Source organism: Chiloscyllium punctatum, chromosome 40 (assembly GCF_047496795.1).
Source record: "Chiloscyllium punctatum isolate Juve2018m chromosome 40, sChiPun1.3, whole genome shotgun sequence".
NCBI lineage: Eukaryota > Metazoa > Chordata > Chondrichthyes > Orectolobiformes > Hemiscylliidae > Chiloscyllium > Chiloscyllium punctatum.
In genome coordinates this window covers 55,439,450-55,463,344 of record NC_092778.1, presented here as the reverse complement: position 1 = coordinate 55,463,344, position 23,895 = coordinate 55,439,450, and the positions used below count along the sequence as shown (strand labels likewise).

The 23,895-nt window shown below is 43.2% G+C and overlaps 1 protein-coding gene across 1 annotated transcript in view; it reads left to right on the top strand.

Annotated features, from left to right (window-relative positions):
* Positions 1 to 23,895, top strand: part of LOC140464631 (cytoplasmic phosphatidylinositol transfer protein 1-like) — a 200,133-nt gene that overhangs the window by 91,485 nt on the left and 84,753 nt on the right. The window contains exon 3 of the mRNA XM_072559958.1: positions 1,742 to 1,890. Within this exon, the coding sequence (XP_072416059.1) occupies positions 1,742 to 1,890 (149 nt within the window). The remainder of the gene's footprint in view (positions 1 to 1,741; positions 1,891 to 23,895) is intronic.

Sequence of the window (23,895 nt, the reverse complement as noted above, 5' to 3'; positions counted from 1 at the left end):
ATATTTTTCCGTAGGAATTTATACCTAAAGATTGGATTACTTACAGTGTGGAAACAGGCCCTTCGGCCCAACAAGTCCACACCGACACTCTGAAGGCCAACCCACCCTCCTACATTTACCCCTTCACCTAACACTACGGGCAATTTAGCACAGCCAATTCATCTCACCTCATTTTTTGGACTGTGGGAGGAAACCAGAGCACCCGGAGGAAACTCACACAAGCACTGGGAGAATGTGCAAACTCCACACAGACAGTTGCCTGAGACAGGAGTTGAACCTGGGTCTCTAGCTCTGTGAGGCAGCAATGCTAGCCACTGTGCCACCGTGCCGCCCGTAAAGGTGCTGTAACTGGCGACTTGCAAACGTTTCACTTTACATGTAACAATAAGGTTAATCCAAATCTAATGTGGGAGGAAACCCATGTTGACACGGTGAGAATGTGCCAACTCTTATGCAGTCGGTCATCCAAGTCTGGAATCAAACCTGGATCCTCGGTGCTGTGGGGTAGCAGTGCTAACCACTGTGGTCACTATTATAACATGGGATGAAGTGGATCTGTTTTAAGCATCAACACCAACCAATTCTATTGATTAATTTTCTAACATTTGGGACAGTTTAAGGCTGAAAAACAATCTGTGACTCATTATGGCTTTGATTATTTTGTATAAGGACAGGCATGGTCCATTCAGCTCATCAAACCTGCTCCACGCTCATTAGGACAATGCTCGGTCATCTACTCCAATGTATTTCTCCCCCACACAATTGCCGTTGGTGTTTAGAAATTTCTACTTTGAAGTATATTTCCAGATTGCACTTCCCCAGCCCTCTGGGTAGAGAATCCCAATGATTCACCGCCCTGGATGTCAAACCAAATGAAAGTTCTCCTCATTTTTGTCTTAAATAAGTTTCCCCTTATTTAGAAATTACATTCATGGTCAGAGAGTCTTTACTCTTTCATGAGATGTGGGCATTGTTAGCAAGATCAGTATTTAGTTGAATGTCGTTCCTTTTCCCCCCATTATAAGGTCAGGCTTTGGATGTTCATTGATGATTGAACAGTATCCTACTCTGGGGAAAGACCCATGCTGTAGAAAAGGTGAGTAGGGGTAGGGGACTCCAAAACGAGAGGGCATAGGTTTAGGGTGAGAGGAAAAGCTTTAAAAGGGACCTGAGGGGCAACGTTTTCATACAAGGTGTGCTGCATTGAATGAGCTCATTGCCAGTTGTTCTGGTGCAGAGTGGCTCGTTTACCCATTTCAGACGTCCATCTGCAGTCACATATTGACCAGACCAGGCAGGGACAGCAGATTTCCATCCTTAAAGGGTATGACTGAACCAGATTGGTTCTTGCTGTAGAGTTCATAGTAGTTTCACATTCCCTGTTACTGAAAGTAGCTTTATCTTCCAGATTATTAATTAAATGTACCTGGTAGAATTTAATCCTGCATCCTCGAGCATTAATCTGATCTTCTGAAATATTAGAGCAATGATGTTACCTCCTCCCACCATCCCACATCTCTGGGACACAAGAAGCCGTTCACCTTGAGTCGCTCCATCAGCTTTCTGAAGGAGGTTTGTATTTTCCCAATTACCCTTCTTGTTTAAAAAAATTTAAACAAAGCTGCTAACAAACTCATTCTGCTCCCTTCACAGTTCCTGGATGGCTATCACTGCTGAGTCAGACAAGAATTGAGCAATGTGATACTGAAATGGTTTTTTTTTCTCTCTTTCCTGCTCACAGTACAGGATAGGACAACTGTACACCATCAGCAAACACAGTCACGAGCAGAGCGATAAAGGCGAGGGGGTGGAGGTGGTTAAGAACGAACCCCATGAGGACCCTGTACACGGAAAAGGACAGTTCACGGAGAAGAGGGTCCACTTGTCCAGGTAAGCTGTCAGTCACCTGCGAGGGAGAGGAGCTAGGTGTCATTGGAACCATTCTGAGGTTTAACAGGGGGAGACTCCAAGTGGACCCCAGAAACACCGGAAGATTAAAAACCTGGGAAATGAAGCATGTCCATTGCTATCTTGAGACAGCCATAATGCAAAGTTTTTAATCTGAGGTGGTTGGAAAGAATGATAACATTGGTTAACAGAGAGGATAGATGCTATAAAAGGGATGGAAGGGTTGAAGGTTACTTATTTCCAGAGTTCACCTATGAATTTCCCTCCATCATAAGGTTAGAGGTTGTGATGTTCATTGATGATTGCACAATATCCTACCCAGAGGAAAAGACTCTGGCTACAGATAAGGTAAATATCCAAGGTCTTTTCCGCAGGGGAGGGAAGTCCAAAACTAGAGGGCATAGGTTTATGGTGAGAGAGGAAAGTTTGGAAAGAGACCTAAGGGGCACCATTTTCATGCAGACGGTGGAATGAGTTGCCAGAGGAAGTGGTAGAGGAGAGCACAATTACAATGTTTGAAAGACATATGGACAATTAAATGGATTGGAAGGGTTTAGAGGGATATGGGCCAAACACAGGCAAATGGGACTAGTACAGGTTGGTAAGCTTGGTCAGCATGGACAAGTTGGGCCAAAGGGCTAATTTCCGTGCTGTATGACTCTATGTCTTTATGAATAAGTAAGTACTGACTACAGTTTTGGACAGAAGGTGATGGGAATGCTCCCGTGTTGGTTGCTGCAGTCTTGTCTCCTTTTTGAAATCCCACTTGCGCTTTCATGGAACTTAAGGGAATTGGAAGCTGGCGTAACTTTTTATTTTCTTTTCAGTGTTTGTGAACTGGCAAATAGCAGAGTTTTGTGATCAGGGTGTGTAGTACAGTTGTGGCAATCAACTCCAATCAATTCTGGAGCCAAGATTAACATGTGTGCCAGATGTTCAGTCCCATTCAGGAATGCAACCTCCTGTTTTCAAAACAAAGTAAAATTATCTCTGCTGCACACATTTCTCCTTCTGTACAGTTCAAACCAATGCACTTTACAGTTTAACCCAAGTGTGGCTGCCAGACCTTAATCCCACGTTCTAAACCCTGCCAGAAAATCTTTGGAATTCTCATTGTTCTTCTTTTTTCAAAATTATCTATAACTCAAACTTTGAGACAGGGAGCAAGGCATCCGGATGATCCAACTCAATTGGCGTGCTGTTCCATCTTCCAAGCAGATAGAGTTTTGAGTTTGCTTCAGAATGATTCATACAATCTAATCTTCCAGATGTTAATAGTTACACTCACAATGGGAGAAATGTGCCAGTGGAAAGCTCATCAGACACTGAGAGAAAAAAATCCTCCTGTTCCTAATTCCCTCTCCCTTCCCATTGTTGATTCCGATTGCCTCATCATTAATCTGTCCCTGTTTTTGCCTGCAGTACACAGGAATCATTTCGACACATCAGTCAATCTATGTAGTAAGAAGCTATTGGTACCTGTAGTCGGCTTAAGTCTCCTGTGTCCCTTTTTTGACTCAGAATTAGTTTGCGAGATTTTCTGATCCTGCCTTTTTTGTGCATTTTTCACCTCCTGCACTGTTTTACAATGTTATCTTTCAACTGCCATCTTCCCCACTTGCAAAGGCCATGTTTTCTGGACATGTTAGCTCTTGGATCACTATGTCTGAATAGCCTCCACCATGTCTCCATTTATGAACACACTAATCCGAAGGACGTGTACTGTGCGTTTGACAGTTGAGTCCATATTAGCAGCAAGCTCCGGAAAAACCGAAATAACTGTGGATGCTATAAATCAAAAATAAAAGCTGAAATTGTTGGAAAAGCTTAGCAGGTCTGGCAGTATCTGCAGAGAGAAATCAGAGTTAACATTTCAGATGAAGTTCTGAGGAAAGGTCACTTGACTCATAACTTCTTTTTTATTATAGCATCCCTACAATGTGAACCATTTGGTCATCGAATCTACACCAACTCTCTGAAGAGTATCCCACCCAGACTCATCCTTCACCCATGTATTTCCATGGCTAACCCACCTAGCTTGCTCATCCTGGACACTATTGTTAATTTGGTAAAAACAATGACTGCAGATGCTGGAAAGCAAATACTGGATTAGTGGTACTGGAAGAGCACATCAGTTCAGGCAGCATCCAACGAGCAGCGAAATCGACGTTTCGGGCAAAAGCCCTTCATCAGGAATAATTCCTGATGAAGGGCTTTTGCCCGAAAAGTCGATTTCGCTGCTCGTTGGATGCTACCTGAACTGCTGTGCTCTTCCAGCACCACTAATCCACTATTGTTAATTTGGCCATTCCACCCGAACCTGCGCATCTTTGAACTGTGAGAGGAAACCAGAGCACCCAGAGGAAACCCACACAGCCCCAAAGGGAAATATGCAAACTTCACGTAGACAGTCGCCTGAGGATAGAATCAAAACTGGGTTCCTGGTACTGTGAGGCAGCAGTGCTAACCAGTGAGCCACCACTTGACCATTGTTAGCTCTGATTTCCCTCCACAGATGCTGCCAGACCTGCTGAGCTTTTCCAGCAATTTCTGTTTTTTGTTAGCAGATCTTTTCCGCAATTGATTTGTCCACCTTCAAGGCCTTTAACCAGTCAGAGTGATGTGTTTGGGCAAAAGAGATGAGGTGCAAAGGGCGACAAAAGTGCAGGAAGTGAAAAGTGAAAGCGTGCATATAACGGGCCAAAGGTGGATGAACACATGGAGTCATATGTCTCTCTGAAACCTGACATTACAACCCAACACTGAGATTGATCCATTTTCTCACAAGGGGAGCCTGGAAGACTGACGGGCCATTTGGCCAGCACGTCACTCAGGCCTGGTAAGACCACTGCATTTTTTTTGCAGGAAGAAAGGGCCCTTGGTTTAAAGTGAGGTGCCCTTGCTTGCCTTTGCCAGCTCCTTCTCTGCCTTTTTAAAATTTATTCACTCATGGGATGTGGAAATCGCTGGCTGGCCAGCATTTGTTGCCTGTCCCTAATTGTCCTTGTGAAGGTGGTGGTGAGCTGCCTTCTTGAACCACTGCAGACCTTGTGCTGTAGGTAGACCCACAATGTCCTCAGGGAGGGTATTTGGTGAATTTCTGCAGTGCATCTTCTAGATAGTACACACTGCTGCTACTGAGGGTCAGTGGTGAAGGGAGTGGATGCTTGTGGATGCAGTGCCAATCAAGAAGGTTGCTTTATCCTGGATGATGCCAAGCTTCTTGACTGTTGTTGGAGCTGCACCCACCACACTCCTGACTTGTGCCTTTTAGATGGTGGACAGGCTTTGGGGAGTCAGGAGGTGACTTAATTGCCACAATATTCCTAGTCTCTGATCTGCTCTTGTACCCACCATGTTTATGTGGCGTGTCAAGTTCAGTTTCTGGTCAATGGTAACCCCCAGTGTGTTGATAATGTGGGATACAGTGATGGTAACATCATCAAGGGGCAGTGGTGAGATTGTCTCTTGATGGAGACAGTAATTGCCTTGTGTTTGTGTGGTACAACATTACTCCTGCCTCTTAGACTGAGAATTGCCTTAATTCAGCCACCAGCACTTCCATAAAGTGATCATCCAGTTTCATTTCCCCTTTTGGACGTGTAGCCACCTCCTGTCAGTGACTCCATTCCCTGAGCTCAGATTATCCTACTGGGACTGCCCTCTTGGGACCCAGTGACGTTTATGCTATTCTCAAAGTAGGAAGTCTGTAGAACTATGGCCCTGGTACCTCGGTGGACTCGGCTGGTGGTCTCGCCCTGTCAATGGACTGAACCTCACACATTAGCTTTCAGTGTGGTGACCTGTTACAGCGCCATGGTTGTAACAGCGCCCCGTTGGTCCTGAACCTGTCACTTTAATGAAGTCCTGCAGTTTTCACAATTACTCTTTCCAGCGAGCGGTTTCAAGTGAACTGTTTAGGGGTCAGCAGCCTTTTCACACTGTCCTGCTCTACTGAGCGTCAGTACACAATAGATGACAGAAGGCTGAAAATGACCGAAGGTGTGGACAGACCACACTCACCGAATGGTTCGGCAGTTCTACTGTCACCTCCGTTAGGGCTGACTGACAGAGCTATGCAGAGTTCTAAGGCTCTGGATTTTGAGAAGCCTCAAACCACTTCCTGCCTTCTGTCTCCATGGGTCTGCTGGTGGAGTTTGCAAGATGAATTGTGCACAGGTTTGGGGAGGTGACTGCCTAGTGCTATTATCATTGGGCTGTTAAACCCAAAACCCAGACAATGTTCTGCAGATCCAAATCCCACCACCACAGATGGTAGAATTTTAAACCAAATAAAAAAGTCTGGATTTAAGAGTGTAATGAGTTCATTGTCAACTGTTGGGGAAAACCTCCTCTAGTTCACTAATATCCTTTATGGAAGGAATCTGCCATCCTTACCTGATCTGGCCTACACGTGACTCTGGTCCCACAGCCATCTGGTTGACTCTTAACTGCCCTCTGGGCAATTAGGGATGGGCAATAAATGCTGGCCTGGCCAGTGGTGCCCACATCCCATGAATTAATTTAAAATCTATAATGTCCTGTCAGTGGAACTACTTATATCAGTAAAAGAAGAATTAGAATTAAGGAGAAATCATTACAGTGCAGGAAGAGACCAATGCTGGCTCTCCCCAAGAGCCGAAGATTGATGAACAATTATCATGGTCTGACAGCAGTCCCCACTGATGGCCAAATATTGGTTGGAGAGCACTGGCAGGATTCAGGTGAGAAAGATTACTCACCTATATGTAAATATTTTATAATATTTAGATGCAGGTGTGTAGAAACAATGAAGGTACCTGGGAATGGGAGTATCATAGATTGCAATGCAGAAAGCTCTCTGCAAGAATAACTCAAGCTAGCCTTACTCCCCAGGCCTTTTCACATAAGCGTGTCATCAGATAATGATCCAATTCCCTTATGGAAGTCACAGTTGTATCTGCTTCCACCACACTGTCAGGCAGTGCATTCCAAACTCCTCATGTTGCCATTGCTTGTCTTGTCATTCACCTGACGTCAGTGTCGTCTGATTCTCCACTCTTCCTCCAATGTGTCCCTATCTATCCTGTCCAGGCCCCTCCTGACGGAACGCCTTCATCAAATTTCCTCTCAACATCTCTTTTTCTTTCTCACCAACAGTCATGCCAGCTTTTCCAATCAATTCACATAACTGAAGACTCTGTTCTCTGAAGCCATTCTCATGAATCCGTTCTGCATTCTCACTGATGCTTTCATATTCTTCCCAAACTGTAGTGCCCAGGATTGGATGCGGTGCTACTGTTCAGGTCAATCCAGTATGTTGTGAAGGTTCAGTCTCCTATTGTCTTTAGTTAGTTTTTGACGCTGTGACTTTTGCAGTCAATCCATTTCTTATTCTTGAATTACAACCTGTGCTTGGCTTTCCATCTATACCAAGTGCTGCAACATTGAGAAATCTTGACAGATTTCATTTAAGGTGTCCATGTGATATTGATCGAACCGTGCGACATATGGTATGTTGCAGGAATGGCTGAACTTTGTGTCAATTGTCGGGTTGATGAGGAGTGGGGAGAAAAAAGGTTTGTAAGATATGTGTTTACCAGCTGTTCCCAACACATTGTGATAATTAATTTATCACCTTAAATTGCTGACTGGAAAACTGATGCTCAAGTGATTTGATCAAATTCATTTGGGCTGACCAGTAATCCTTCCTAGATTATAAGGAAAACAAGTAACAACAATGGAATACCTGCAAAAATAGTGCACCAGAACAGCGAAAACAGGTACAGTAGAACTAGCTGGAGTTGTCTGTTTTTCTGCTCATTTAGAATAGACTGATAAAAGGCTGTTTCACTCTAAATAGGACTGCATATAATTTTTTTAAGTTTTGAAAATTGCAGTTTAAAATACACTAAATAAAAGCTTTAATGAAAGGTGTACTCTTACATATCCCAAATGACAGCTCTGAACCTTTAAGTGGCTGAAATTACAGTCCACTGTGATTATATTGCATGGGTTTCATGTTTTTCTCAACTTGGACTCCTCCACCAGGAAAACGTGGGAGAATTTTCATCAGCGGCCTGCTTTAAATCTGCAGACGGCTTTATAATCTCCCCTCGTGACACAAGGCGAGTGTGAACAGCTGAGGGGCTTCCATCTCCTTCTCCTCACTTGTGAAGCAGGCCAGAGGCCAAGAGCTGCACTGGTTGAGTTGTGAGTTGCTCAAATGTACAGAATATTTCACATGAAACAAAAGAAATCAACCTCACAGCACCAGAGTCCAAGGTTCGATGCCAGCCTCGCGCGACTGTCAGTGTGGAGTTTGCACATTCTCCCGTGTCTGCGTGGGTTTCCTCTGGGTGCTCCGGTTTCCTCCCATAGTCCAAAGATGAGCGAGGCAGGTGAATTGGCCATGCAAAATTGCCCATAGTGTTAGGTACATTAGTCAGAAGGAAGTGGGTCTGGGTGGGTTACTCTTCGGAGGGTTGATGTGGACTTGTTGGGCCGAAAGGCCTGTTTCTGCACTGTAGGGAATCTAATCTAATCTAAAAAGACTGCAAAGGTCTAGATTATAAGGAAAACAAGTAACAACAATGGAATACCTGCAAAAATAGTGCACCAGAACAGCGAAAACAGGTACAGTAGAACTAGCTGGAGTTGTCTGTTTTTCTGCTCATTTAGAATAGACTGATATGTTTCCTGGTGGAAGTGTTCAACATTTTGAAGGTTTGATAGGGTGAATGCAGAAGTGCTTCCACTTGGGGCAGCACAGTGGCTCAGTGGTTAGCACTGCTGCCTCACTGTTAAAGGGTCGCAGGTTCGATTCCAGCCTCGGGTGACCGCCTGTGTGGCGTTTGCACATTCTCCCCGTGTCTGCATGGGTTTCCTCCAGGTGCTCCGGTTTCCTCCCACAGTCCAAAGATCTGCAGGTTAGGTGCATGAGTACGGGGTAAATATAGGGTGCGGGAAATGGGCCTGGGTGCGCTACTATTCGGACGGTTGGTGTGGACTTGTTGGGCTGAAGGGCCTGTTTCCATGCTGTAGGGAATCTAATCTAAATTTGAGCAACTTAAGTATGACAGTCTCTAATAATCGTGTGGAGAATTTGGGAGGAATGTTTTCACACAGTGAGAAGTGTAGAATGAGCTACCATAAGGAATGGTTGAGGCAAGTAGCATGGATGCATTTTAAAGGAAATTAGATCAGGGAGGGGGTGCAGAACAGAATAGTGGCGTTTGCTGATAGCTTGGAAGGAGGTGTGTATAGAACAGCATAAAACACTTAGGCTGAATGACTTGTGTCTGTTCTGTAAATTGTATGTCCCTAATATATTGTCTCTGCTTATTTCCTTGTTAAAGAATTGCAGACCAGTAGTTGAAATACTCTGCACCGGTTGACGCACAAGATATGAGGAAGTCCATGGCCATTCATACTTGCAGCTTAGCACTGTCTCTTCAGTGTATTTCAGGGCCTGACCTATATACATGGGCAGATTCTACTGTCTGTAGGCCATGTCTTCCCTTCAGATGTGTTACTTTTATCAGGGCTATATCCTCAAATAATTTTCTTTGTCAAAGAGATCCACCTTGAGAAGCCATGTTCAACATCCAATAACAGTCACTGCCTTGTTAGCCCAGCCACAGAAATGGCCCTACAGTGGAGCATCTCTGTTGTTGAAAGCTGGAGTAGCCCTTCCTGTTAGATACCACATTGCTTAGAAAAGAGACTTGATGTCTGACCAGCTAGATGCTGTCACTACCACTTTGATCTTTGTACCTTTTTTATCTCGCCAAAGATCTGTGTACTTTGCTGCGTGGTTAAAAAGGTTCAGTGTTTTGCAAAAGTGAGTCGTAATTTTTCCATTACAGATGTAAAGGTCAAATGACTACATTTAATTGAAGGAGGAAATTATTACTATAATCCTCACAATTGCACGAATGCAACATAATTATCAGAGTATGCAGAAGCAATGGAATCTGCTCACTCTGGGCATATTAGTAACTTTAATTAGTGCTTAATGGCTTGTTTCAGTCGTGCCCTGGTTTTGTTTTGTTACAGTAAAGTATACTGAAGAAAGTTCTCTTTAGGGCTGACTGTAATCTCCCTGGTATTTTAATCAAGTTGTTTCAATAGAATGCTTATCTTGTTAAGTGTTTCTTGAATCAAGATCTTTGTTGAATTCCTTACTTGCTGTGAAACCAGTATATAAAGGCCAAATCTTGACTACTTGGTGTCAAGTGTGATAACGAGTCAATGGCTGACTCTTTTTGCATAAGAACAAAGGAATTGGGATCAGGAGTAGACTCTTTGACCCCTCCAATCCACTTCACCATTTAATAAGATCATGGCTGATCTTTCATGCCAATTCAACTTAACTTTGCTTTTAATGTACTCAGTGATCGAGCATCTATGGCGTTATGGGTGGAGAATTCTGCGTAAACAAGTTTCTTTTCATTTCAGTCTGTAATAATTGTCTCTGTAACCCTTCTGGCTGAAAGCTGATTCACTGGCGCCTATTTTACCTTGGTTCCCAAACGCCAGGTTGATTCGCAAGAGGGTTAGAAATGGTTGTCTTTCAGCAGGGGGTAATCTTCTCAGATACATCCTGGCCCTTGTCTCACGACTTATCTGTCCAGTCATTAGGTATTCAGCTACCTATACTGACTGTGTCCATTAATTTGGGATGAATTTTTTCGACAACATGTGGCAAAAACAAAGGTGGATAAGCATATACCTGGGAGGGGTGATGAGGGGGTAGGTTTCGGAGGGTGGCTGGGGATAGGAGCTAAGGCTTTCACAAAGGCATCAAGGCAAAGGACAACAGCCTGTTTATATTGAATGAAAAGAGCATGTTGATTAGTTGCCAAGTAGGATTGAACAGTTAGATAATGACTGACAGTTAACTACCACGAATAAAAACAATTTGCTGGAAAAGCTCGGCAGGTCTGGCAGCACCTGTGAAGGGAAATCGGAGTTAATCTGAAATGCTAACTCCAATTTCTCTTCACAGATGTTGCCAGACCTGCTGAGCTTTTCCAGCAACTTCTGATTTTGTTTCTGATTTACTGCATCCACAGTTCTTTTGTTAACTGCCACACTTTGTTTTAATTTAATCCAAACTGGCTGACTCTAGTCAATATTACCCTGAGGAATGATCACATATTATTTTGATGAGTTGAAGTCAGCACAGTGTGTGGAAAACTTCTTTTGTCTGCAAAGCATAGATCCCTTTGTATTAATGTGCGCAACTTCCAGTTTGCAAAGTGTGCCATAAATGAGCCCAACTAACACCCTTTAATTGTCAGCTTAATTCTTAACACACTCTGGATTGTTTAGCACATGCTGTCCATTATCAATGTGATAATCATCAAGGGCTACATACTGCCACCATCACAATGGTCCTCCATTATTCTACAGGGTTTGATTCCTGATGAAGGGCATATGCTTGAAATGTCGATTCTCCTACTCCTGGTAAACACAGGAATGATGTTCCCAATGAGTTCAAAACCAGGGGGTCACAGTCTGAGGATACAGCGTAGGCCACTTAGGACTGAGAGGAGGAGAGATTTATTTCTTCATCAAGAAAGTGATGTTTCTGTGGAATCCTTTGCCACAGAAAGCTGTTGAGGTCAAAACATTGAATGTTTTCAAGGAAGTGTTCGGGATATAGGGATCAAAGGATTGGAAGAGAAAGCGGGAACAGGATAAGTTGGTTGATCAGCCTGAATGGCTGAACAGGCCCGAATAGCCTACTCCTGCTCATATTTTCACCGTTTCTGTATAAAATAAAACCCTATTTGTAAATAAACCAATTTTTCCGATCTGACACTTGATATTTGCTCCCTGTTAGAGTAGTTTAAGATGGTTTAGAGTGCTTTGCAGCACAATGTCTTGAGATGGTGGCATGGTGACCAGGTACTGGGTTAGTAGAACAGAGACTGAAGCAACAATCTGTGTTCAAATCCCAACATGTCAGCTGATATAATTTAAATTCAATTAATTTATCTAGTGGCAGTAATAGTGAGCATGAGGCTATCATTGATTGCTTCACTCATGTCCTTTTAGGAAAGGAGATCTGATGTGCTTACCTGGTCTGGTCTACATGTGACTCCAACCCGACTGCTCTCTGAAAGGCAAAACACAGCTCAAGGAGCCACTAAGGATGGTTAACAAGTGCTGGGCTTGCCAGTGATGCTGTCGCCTTGGGAGGTGTAATCTCTAAGGAGATGTAATGTTTAATAGCGAGTTTGCAATATTGTGCATCCAGTAGCTGCCTATCTGCTGTCCACCAAGCACATCAACACCAATTGTGACACCTCTAATGACATCAGATGACTGAGAGTATCTCACAAACATGAAGGACTTCAAAGATAAAGCATTGTCCTTCACAGACAGCGTTAAGTTACTGCTGGTAGCTGTGATTTACTGAGTGTCTATTTTCATTCAATTTGTTAACTTTTTTTAATATTTGATTATCTCCATGCTCAGGGATTTGCCTTGAAAACAAGGCAATCACCTGGGGCACCAATATTTGGGGAGGGCAGCAAAAGATTGAGTGAAGTATTTCTGGAACTACGCAAGTAAATAAACAGATTTCCACAGTGGGACTGCAAGATCTAGAGCTACTGATATATACATCCACACATACTGCCTTGCAAATAGATTTCCACTGCAATCTTCCCCAAAATTTCATACTAGACTCCTCATTCTGTTAATGCAACAGTTTTGCATGCGTTTAAACTGCAAACTAGTAAAACATATCAGAAAATGTAATTTCCTCTAGCTTACTGTGTGCATTGTACATGAAATACATGGTAACTGTTGCAGGGATACACTGCGTTACATTATACGTGCCATAACATAGATTCTAATGTGTATTACACCTAATCTGTATCCTGTGGAAACTGACAGCTGTGAGTATGTCAAGTTCCATTAAGTTCTCATTCTTTGTGTAGAATGAGTCTGCAATTGCTGTTCCTGCTAAGGTAATTGTTGGCATAGTATGCAGTTCACCTTTTCCTTAGGCCTTCCTTGAACATTCATCATCTGCAACTGTGATCTTCAATCACGCCTGGATCAAACCCGCTTTCTTCAGTCCTGCACTGAGTCCTCTCAACCTCCCCTATTGTCAGTGTTCATTCTTGTCAATTAATTTGAGGGTGGTGTTGGTGGCCCTTGTTGATTGTCATAAAAATATTTGACTCACTAATGTCCTTTAGGAAAGGAAATCTGCTCTCAATTCCATGATCTGTACTACGAGTGACTCCAGACCCACATCAGTGTTGTTTCCTCCCTCAAGTGGCCTAGTAAGCTACTCCTGTGTATCAAGCCACTACAATGTCTATAAAAGAGATTTAAACCAGAGGGGCCACTTGGCATTTTCCGAGCATTGCAAACACCAATGGTAATCCCAACCCTATAGCCCCAGCAGAATCTTCCTTGGCGACACCTGGGGACTTGTGACACCATTGGGAGAGCTGTCTCATGGATCCGTCAAGCAATAGACTGACATAGACGTATCCATGGAATCTCAGCTTGCGGTGTCATCAGCATTCACTCCCTCCATTACCAACACACAGTGGCAGTGTTGTATACCATTAACTCGGATGAATTGAAGCACTCACCCAAGCTCTTCTGATAACACCTTCCAAATCCTTGACTTCTGCCATCTAGAAGGACAAGGACAGCAGATACATGGGAACACCAACACCTCCAAACCTTTCACCATCCTGACCTGGAAAAATATCATCACTCCTTCACTGTCACTGGGTCAAAATCCTGGAACTCCCTCCCCAAGAGCATTGTACCTGCTCCCATGGGTTTGCAGAAGTTTCAAGAAAGCAGCTCACCACCACCTTGGGGCAAATAGGGATGAGCACTAAGTAATGGTCTGGTCAATGATCCCCAGATCCCATGAATGAATAGATAAAGAGATAAAGTTAAAAATCACACAGCACCAGGTTATAGTCCAACAGGTTTAATTGAAAGCACTAGCTTTCAGAGCGCCACCCTTTCATCAGGTGGTCCTTCATCACCTGATGAAGGAGCAGTGCTCCAAAAGCTAGTGCTTCCAATTAAACCTGTTGGACTACAACCTGGCGTTGTGTGATTTTTAACTTTGTACACCCCGGTCCAACACTGGCACCTCCAAATCATAGATAAAGAGAGCCAGTCAGATCTTGATCTTATCCACCAATCACACTTCAGTTAATAGCAGAAATCTCTGCTGGGTCGTTCAGCGGGATTGTGGTGAATTTTCATTTCGAAATGATATCTCTATAATGTGAACATTTGTAATCAAAACATACAACACTGGAAATACTCAACTGGTCAGGCCGCATCCAATCAGAGAGAGATAGTTGGCAGTTTGGGTCAAAGATCCATTAGCGAAACCCTTGCTAACATTTACGGCTGTCACTTCAGACCACCATCAGTATTTTTCTTTGAGTGCCTTGTTTATTTTGGTTTCTAAACCCTATCTTTGCTTGTATCTTTATTTTTCAATTGTATTTTCAATTGGAACCACTCCCAGGAGGGTTATACACAATGCATTGTCAGTATGAACAGAGCTATATTTTGACAGTGTGCGAATTGCCAAACCTAAGCAGTGCATCCCTGTTAACATATACTCTGATTTTCACATTCTGTAGCCAGCTACATGGTGCCTTTGTGGTCTCTTCCTCAGCAATTCCATTGGACCTCACCCTGCAAATTGCACCACAGGGCGAAACTGTATCGAGCCAGATTACAGTGTCAGTCGTGATCAAACAGTGCTATCTAAGCCAGTGATGGGCAGGAAGAGTTTCCTGGTCAGCCAGGGCCCTGTGTTAGCTGCAATGCAGCCTTCCCATGTTAAAAGACTCCACACACCTGTATTTGGCATCAGCTGTGATGTTAAACAGTGGCCAGGTGCAGGATGTCCGACAGATAACTCCTGTGATTCGCGACACCAACGGTGGAGATCCAACTGATTGGTTTGGTTGTGGTTAGTTAACTCTGCCCTGGCTGGCAGAAATATCTGAGTTTCTCTGATCTGGGTGGTTGAGTTACACCCCCACTTTACAATCGAGTCATTGCAGGAGCTAAAGTGCCAGGGATCTGGGTTTGATTCCACTATCAGACAACTGTCTGTGTGGAGTTTGAGCATTCTCTCCATGGGTTTCCTTCAGATGCTCCAGTTTCCTCCCACAGTCCAAAGATGTGCCAGTTAGGTAGATTGGCCATGCTAAATTGCCCCTAGTGTCCAGGGATGTGTAGATTAGGTGAATTGGTCATGGGAAATGCAGGGTTACAGGGATACAATGAGGGTGTGGGTCTGGGTGGGATGCTCTTTGGACAGTCAGTGCGGACTTGATGGGCCAAATGGCCTGTTCCCACATTGTAGGGATTCTATGATTCTAAGCAACTCCATCAGCAATGAAATTATAAAGTGCACTGTTTAACAAAGATCAAAGTGCTCTTCTTTGCAAAACAAAAAAGGCAGCAATCAAATAAATAGGCTAATCTGAGCTCTTAGGATAATTATTACACAAAGGCTTATTCTAAACGTTGTGAAGGGCAAAGGAAATGTTAATGAAAAACTGAAATGCATACCTCAAAACATTGATTTATTACACCACTTTATTGTGACTAAAGATTTCAAAGTTCGGACTCGGTGTGTGCTGGTTTCTGATTTTCCCGCTCCTCAGATGCTGCCTGACCTGCTGTGCTTTTCTCGCACCACTCTGATCTAAACTCTGGTTTCCAGCATCTGTAGTCCTCACTTTTGCCTGGTTTCTGTCACCGTCAGGACCAATACAGGCTGAAGAGGGAAAACAGTGCCTTGTTTGTGTTCACCAGCAATTCTCCACTACATCATTCTCCCCATACCATTCTCCCAACATTTCTTGGAGACTGGGCGCAGGGATTGACCCTTCTCTACTTCTCTCTAATTCAGTGGATTCTTCATTGGGATACTGATCCTTAAGCCTGGCACCTAGAGTTTTCTGACTGGGAATGAAAGTATCCCTTTTGTCAGGATCCCAAACATCCGCAATTATCCTGGTATCTCCAAGAATAAAATTAATCCATAGGACACCGTGGTGGGAGGTCATTAAAAGGGACATTAAAGAATTGTGTTTTAGAACCATTTTATTGAATTCTTTTGCTTGCCATTTAAAGAATAGAAATTGGGGCAGCACACTGGCTCAGTGGTTAGACCTCTCTACACCCTGGGTTCAATCCCACCCTTAGATGACTGTGCGGAGTTTGCACATTCTCCTCATGTCTGTATGGGTTTCCTCTGGATGCTCCAGTTCCCTCCACAGTCCAAAGATATACAAGTTAGGTGGATTGGCTAAATTCCCCACTGTGGATGTCAGGGATGTCCAGCTAGATGGACTGGCCATGGGAAGTGCATGGTTACAGGGGTAAGGTAAGTGGATGTGTCTGGGTTGGGACGGTGTGGACTGAATGGCCTGCTGCCAAACTGCAGGGATTTTGTGAATTATGAAATACATTGGACGTGGAAAATGTGGTGTGAAAGTGATGGAATGATTCTTGATTCATGAAAGGTCCAATCATCTTCTGAGATGGCAGTGTTATTTGAGTATGACTATGTTCAGTTGCCGGTGATGCTGTTTGGGGGGTGGGTGCAGAGCATTTGGAGGCAGTGGGTAATGTGAAGGTGCATATTCAGCCAGAATTGGCAACATTCCCACTTGGGGAGAAGAGTATCCTTTTTAATCTTCTGCATCTTTAACTGGGCAGACATTAACATTCTGAAAAACTTCAGTGCATTATGAAGTCCAAATTGGTTATTAAGCTTTACCAAGATGTTGTTTACACACTTTGAAATGCAAGCGCTTTGTTTCAGTGAATGTTGGTATGCTAGCAATCTATTACAGTCCTCACAGAATTGATTTGTTGATACCAGTCCATTTCTGATGAAAGAATCACAGCCATCCATTACTGTGAGGTGAAACATATTTAATAACTCCCTGGATCTAATCTGAGCAGGTCTTTCCATTCTTTAGTGTGAATTTAATAATTAATAATGTTGCACTCTGGTATTCTTTCACTCTAAAGAAGCACAGACTTCTCAAAGATAAGTCTTCTCAAAAACCTTAAAGCACAGACCTCTCTATTTAACAGTCTGTCCTTTTATTAAGTCTTGAAGATTTACTAGGTGAAGGATGACAAGGGATGGATTGCATAAGCATTCATTGGTGACATGTGCAATTGGTTTCTTCATTAAGCAGACATTAATCTCTGCAGCTAAATATAGAAGTGTTGAAGCCCATTATCCAATTATTTTTGTCTCGCATTTCCCTAGTGCAGTTTTCCAATTTAAAATCCGAGGCTGCTATTTCTGGAACCACATTATTCAAAGCTGCCTTGAAGCCTTGTACAGGGATTTGACAATATTTTGCACGATGTTAATAAATTGCTGCCGCCATTTTTGTCAGAATTGTTTAAGTAGCAATTTGACAAGATGCTCTGGTCCTGCATGTGTTATTGGGCCTTATTTTAGCACTTTGGGGTCAGACGTCACTATGTGCTAAACTGGAGTCAAGACTGCTGTGTCAATACATCATGTGGAATTCACAAGACCGTCCAGAGCTGAACAACAAAGAACCACAGAATACTTACTTTTATTCACAGAATGTTATTGAATGAAAACGTCCCAAGTTCAGGATGGAGAATTAATAAACATTTACTAGTAAATGTTGTCAGGACTGTGACCTCCATTTGTTCCAGCCAACTTGCTGGAGTTGACCTGCAGAATAAATGCAACTATATAGAACATTTTATTCACAGATTGCTTGTATCTTAATTGTATGCAATTCCAGCCATTGAAAAAGCCAGTAGCAACCAACACATATTTGGCATGGTTTAAATTTGCAATGACTCTCCTTTGCTGTCCTTGAAAATATGACTACCAGTGGTACGTGGAGGATGGTCAGTTAGTATTGCTAGCAGTGGTGAATCCTGAGTTAGAAGGTCGAGAGTTCAAGTCCTATTTCAGAGAGTACAAGATTGGGCTTCCTACAACTGAGGGTGTTGCTACACTGTCAGGAGGTTCCTCCTTCAAGGTGAGAAGCTAAACTGAGGCTCTGTCTATCCTCCCAGAAGGATGTTAAAGGTGCCATCGTACCATTTTGAAGACGAGCAAAGGAGCACTTCCCAGCTTTGTGATATCCCTCAATCAACACCACGAGCACACATTATCTTGATGCTGCTGATGGGACATCTTGAAGTTCTGACAGGCACTGTATGAGTGCAGGATCTTTGTTTGAAACCTTTGGTGGGTACAATGCAGAAAGGCAATGGCCTAATGGTATTATTGATATACTATTTACCCAAACAACAAGGTAATGTTCTAGGAACCCATGTTCAAATCCCACCACGGCAGATGGTGAAATTTAAATTTCATTTTTTAAAAATCTGGTTGACCATGAATCTGTTGCTGATTGTCAGAAAAACCCATTTGGTTCATTAATGTCCTTCAGAGAAGGAAACTGCCTTCCACCCTTTAGGCTCGGTGGGCGGCATGGTGGCACAGTGGTTAGCACTGCTACCTCACCGCGCCAGAGACCCGGGTTCAATTCCCACCTCAGCCAACTGACTGTGGAGTTTGTACATGCTCCCCGTGTCTGTGTTGGTTTCCTCCCACAATCCAAAGATGTGCAGGTCAGGTGAATTGCTAAATTGCCCGTAGTGTTAGGTAAAGCGGTAAATGTAGGGGAATGGGTGGGTTGCGCTTCGGCGGGGCGGTGTGGACTTGCCGAAGGGCCTGTTTCCACACTGTAAGTAATCTAATCCAATCTCTCTCTGCCCGTATTCCTGATGAAGGGCTTTTGCCCGAAATGTCGAATGTCGATTTTCCTGCTCCTCGAATGCTGCCTGAACTGCTGTGCTTTTCCAGCACCACTCCAGTCCAGAATCTGGTTTCCAGCATCTGCAGTCATTGTTTTTACCAAGGAAACTGCCTTACCTGGTCTGGCCTACGTGTGACTCCAGACCCACAGCAATGTGGGTGACTCTCAACTGCCCTCTGGGCAATTAGGGATGGGCAATAAATGTTAGTGATAAGCAATAACCAGTGATAAAAACAATGACTGCAGATGCTGGAAACCAGAGTCTCGATTAGAGTGGTGCTGGAAAAGCACAGCGGTTCAGGCAGCATCTGAGGAGCAGGAAAATCGATGTTTCGGGCAAAAGCCCTTCATCAGGAATAGAAGCTGGGTGCCTGCAGAGTGGAGAGATAAATGAGATGGGGATGGGGGTGGGGAGATAGTAGCATAGATTACAATAGGTGAATGGGGGTGGGGATGGAGGATGATAGGTCAGAGAGGAGGGTGAGGGAAGGTAGCAAAGAGTACAATAGGTGAATGAGGTGGGGATGGAGTTGATAGGTCAGAGGGGAGGGTGGAGTGGCTTGATGCCCTCATACCGAGAAAAACTAAACAAAAATAAGGTTTAATCTGTTGAGAAGTGAAATGACTCAGTAGTATATTAGGGACTGTGAAATGGCACTGTCTATTTTAAGATCATAAGATATAAGGGCAGAACTGAAAAATGTGTTGCTGGAAAAGCGCAGCAGTTCAGGCAGCATCCAAGAAGCAGGAGAATCGACGTTTCGGGCATAAGCCCTTCTTCAGGTATCAGGAAGGGCAGAAGTAGGCCATTCAGCCCAACGAGTCTGCCTCACCTTTTGATGAGATCATGGCTGATCGGATAACCCTTAACTCTTATTTCCCAGCCTTTTCCCTGTAACCTTTGATTCTCTTAATGATTAAAAATCTGTCTAACTCACCGTAAATACACAGTCTCTGTAGACCTCTGCAGTAAAGAGTTTCATTGATTCACTAGCCTCTGAGAAAATCCTCCTTATCTCTGTTTCAGGTGTGTGACTCCTTCTTCTGAGATGATGCTCTGTGGGGCTGGTCTCCCACAAGGGGAAATATTCTTTCTACATCTACACCATACCTCGCGCTGTAACAGTGGCTTGCATGATTTCAAATCTTCCATTTTCTGAGCATTAAATGTCAGGGAAAGGCTCACAAGAAAGAAAGAAAGATAAAGTCTCCTGTTAGCCACCTTAGCAGATGACCATAAGTAGAATTTTCATCTTGATGAGCGAAATAGCTGGGGAACCGTGTCTGCATACTGAAAGGGGGGAAAATGGGTAAAGCCTTACACAATACAGTTCTGGTCATCCTGTTAAAGGGAGGATATTATTACGCTGGAGAGGGTTCAGAAAAGATTTACTAGGATGTTGCTGGATGTGGAAGGTTTGAGATATAAGGAGTGACTGCATATGCTAGGTCTTTTTTCACTGGAGCATAGGAGGTTGAGGGGTGACCTTTTGGCAGTTTAGAAAATCATAAGGGGTAAGATAGGGTTAATAGTCGGTATCTTCTCCCTAAGGTGGAGGATTTCAAGACTAAGGGTTATATTTTAAAGGTGAGAGGAGAGACATTTTAAAAAGACATGTGGGCAATTTTTTTTTACACATGTGGATGACCTTCCAGAGGAAGTGGTGGATGCGAGCACAGATACAACATTTAAAAGTAGATAAGTAGATGAACAGGAAAGGTTTGGAAGGATATGGGTCAGCAGCAAGCAGTTTAGTTTGGGATTATGTTCGGTATGAACTGGTTGGACGGAAGGGTCTGTTTACATGCTGTAATACCCAATGACTCTATAACAGGAGTAACTGGGAGATATCGTTTTCCTGTGTATGAGGCTGTACAATGGGGTGGAATGCAGTACTGTTTGCTGTATAGAGATTGTGACTTTGTATCAGAAACTGGATTGCTGTCAATTGCAATCTTGAAAGTTTATGTAATCACATTTTATAACTCCGCGTGCCTGGAACATTGAATTATGCCTTTTCAGTGAAGTTGATTCTTGCAGAATACGCCACATAATTGATTATGAAATGTCTGTCAAAAGGCAGCCAACTGAATACACACAGTCCCATTTTGTCACTGTTCGGTAAATGCTTTGACTGAGTCCCTTGCTTATTATCTGTGAAAGCAGCATTGTATAGAATTGCCTTTGTTATTCCTATACTTCCTTGTGGCTGTATTTCCATAATCTGAAAGCCAAATGTCAGAAACCACGTTTGTTCTTCTTGACAGGTCCTGCTGCTAATTGGTTTAAGTGTCTGTTTGCTTTTCATTTGCTGTCATTATTTTCTTAGTCTCCCAATTAAAGTTGCAACTGAGGATAGCCGGTCAGGTGATCGTTATCAAAGCTTCCATCAGTACCACTGTGTTTTGACGATTACCTTGTCAGAGCCAGAGAGTATTCGCTCACCTTCTCATAGAAACCTGGAAACTAGGAGCAGGAGTAGGCCATTCAGCCCATCGAGCCTGCTCTGCCATTTAACGTAATCATGGCTGTTCATCCAACTCTGTACTCTCTCCCACTTTCTCCCCAAACCTTTTGATCTCTTTAACACTAAGGATCTGTTTCCGTCCTGTCTGTCTCTTTGACTACAGTGTATGTATGATTCTATTACAATGTCTAACTCCTTCTTGAAAACAATGTTTTGGCCTCAGCTGCTTTCTGTGGCAGAGAATTCCACAGGCTCCTCAGCCTCTGGGTAAGGGCCTTTCTCATCTCAAGTCCTAAATGGCCTATACCATATCCTTAGACTGTGACCCCTCGTTCTGGATAGGGCAGACCTGTCTCAACACGTCTTCACAGTGGGATTGTGGTCAGGAGCTCAGCAACAAGAGGGCTTTTAAGGAAACCAATCAATTTGCCATCACTGTGGAGCCATTGTCACTGTTATTATCTGAAACGAGGCCCAATTTCTTGGTGCAATGACAGCATCTCTTCTTTTGGTCAGAAGCTCAGTGTTCAAGTCTCAGTGCTTATTGGTTTTGAGTAGGGCTTCCTGATGCAGTTCAAACATACTTACTGTTCCCTAAAAGCTAAAAATAGTGTTTACAATCTGGATGAATCACTGCTTGGTATGGCAACTGCCCTGCCTAGAAGTAGACAGTTCTGAATACAACCCATTCCACCACGCAAGCCAACCTTCCATCCACTGACCCCATCTATATTTGCTGCCTTGGGATGGTAGCCAATGTCACCAAAGACCCCTCTTACCCAGTTATAATCTCTTCCAACCTCTTCCATTGGGCAGAAGGTACAAAAGCTTTAAACACACATACCAACAGATTCAAGAAATTTAATTTTGGTCTTGTTCTTTGTGCACCTTCTCTGCAGCCATAACATCATATTCCTTACTTTGTTAGACCATAAGACCATTAAACATAGGGGCAGAAGTTAGGGCATTCAGCTCATTGAGTCTACTGTGCTATTCAATCTCCCCGTAACCTTTGATCCCCTTGGCAATCAAGAACTTAACTATCTCTTTAAATATACTCAATGACCTGGCCTCCACAGCCTTCAGTGGCAATGAATGCCTCAAATTCGCCACTCTCTGGCTAAAACATTTCTCCTAGCTCCATTTCAAAGGGTCTTCCCTTTTACTCTTAGGCTGTGTCCTCTGGTCCTCTTCTGTCCTGCTATTGGAAACATTTTCCCAAAATCAGGCCGTTCAGTATTCTGTAGGTTTCAGTCAGAACCCTCCTCATCTTTCCGAAGTCCATCAAGTATAGTCCCAGAGTCCTCAAACATTCCTCATAGGTTAAGCCTTTCATTCCTAGGATCATTCTCGTGATTCTCTTCTAGACCCACTCCAGGGCCAATACATCTTTCCTGAGATATGGGGCTCAGAATTGCTCACATGCTCTAAATGTGTTCTGATTAGAGCCTATAAAGCCTCAGAAGTAAATCCGTGCTTTTATATTCTAATCCTCTCAAGATGAATGACAACACTGCATTTGCCTTCCTAACTACTGACTCAATCTGCAAGTTTACCTTAAGAGAAAACTGAACTAGGACTTCCAAGTCCCTTTGCACTTCAGATTAATGAATTTTCTCCCCTATTTGAAAATAATCCATGTCTCTATTCTTTCTACCAAAGTGCATGACCTCACACTTTCCCACATTGTATTTCATCTGTCACTTGTTTGCCCACTCTCCTAACCCATCTAAATCTTTGTGCATCCTCCCTGCCTCCTCAATGCTACCTGTCCCTCCACCTATCTTTAAATCATCTGCAAACTTAGCCAGAATGCCCTCAGTTCCTTCATCCAGATCATTAATGTATCAGCTTTTTGCACTAGATTACATTTTTGAGAAAGCAATCACTTCTCCTTCATTATATTACGTTTGGCCAGGTTCCATAAAATCTCACTTTCACAAATTTATCTATCCCCCCTATGCACTTTGTATGGTATGATCTGCCCATACTACATGCAAAACAAAACTTTTTACTCTACCAAGTACATATGACAGTAATCAATCAAATCAAATATATACTTAACATTGAAGATTAGGGGAAGTGACTAGTGAAGAAATATAAAGGGAATCTGGCATTAATACTTTCTGTTTGAGGGTGAGACGAATGGACCTAAGACTAATGCTTTACACTTAAATGTGGCAATAGTGAGGATATAAAGACAAAACTGGCTAAAGTAATGCGTAAAAATAAGTTAAGGGATAGGTTAGTAAAGATGCAAGGGCAAACACTTAATGAGATGTTTCATAAAATTCAACAAAAATACATTATCTGTGAGTACCGAGGAAGAGGAAAGATAAAGTGTGGCTCTGGATAAAGCACAGCAGCGTGACCTGCTTTGCTTTTTCCAGGGTCACACTTTATCGACTCTGACGTCTCCAGCATCTGCAGTCCTCACTATCTCCAAATGAAAGGTTATGAGGACAATTTGCCAAAGATGAGTGACATATCAGAATTTAAAAACAGGTTCTTTAACATATATTTGCATAGGAAAGCAGTAGTAAAGTGAGTGTTAGTCATCTGGAGGGTCCAGGAAATTAATAGAAAACAGGAAACGGCGATGCATAGCACAGTGATTCCTGGATACTTATAACACAGAGGGAGGCCATTCAGCCCATATTGGCCATACTAATAAACCACAA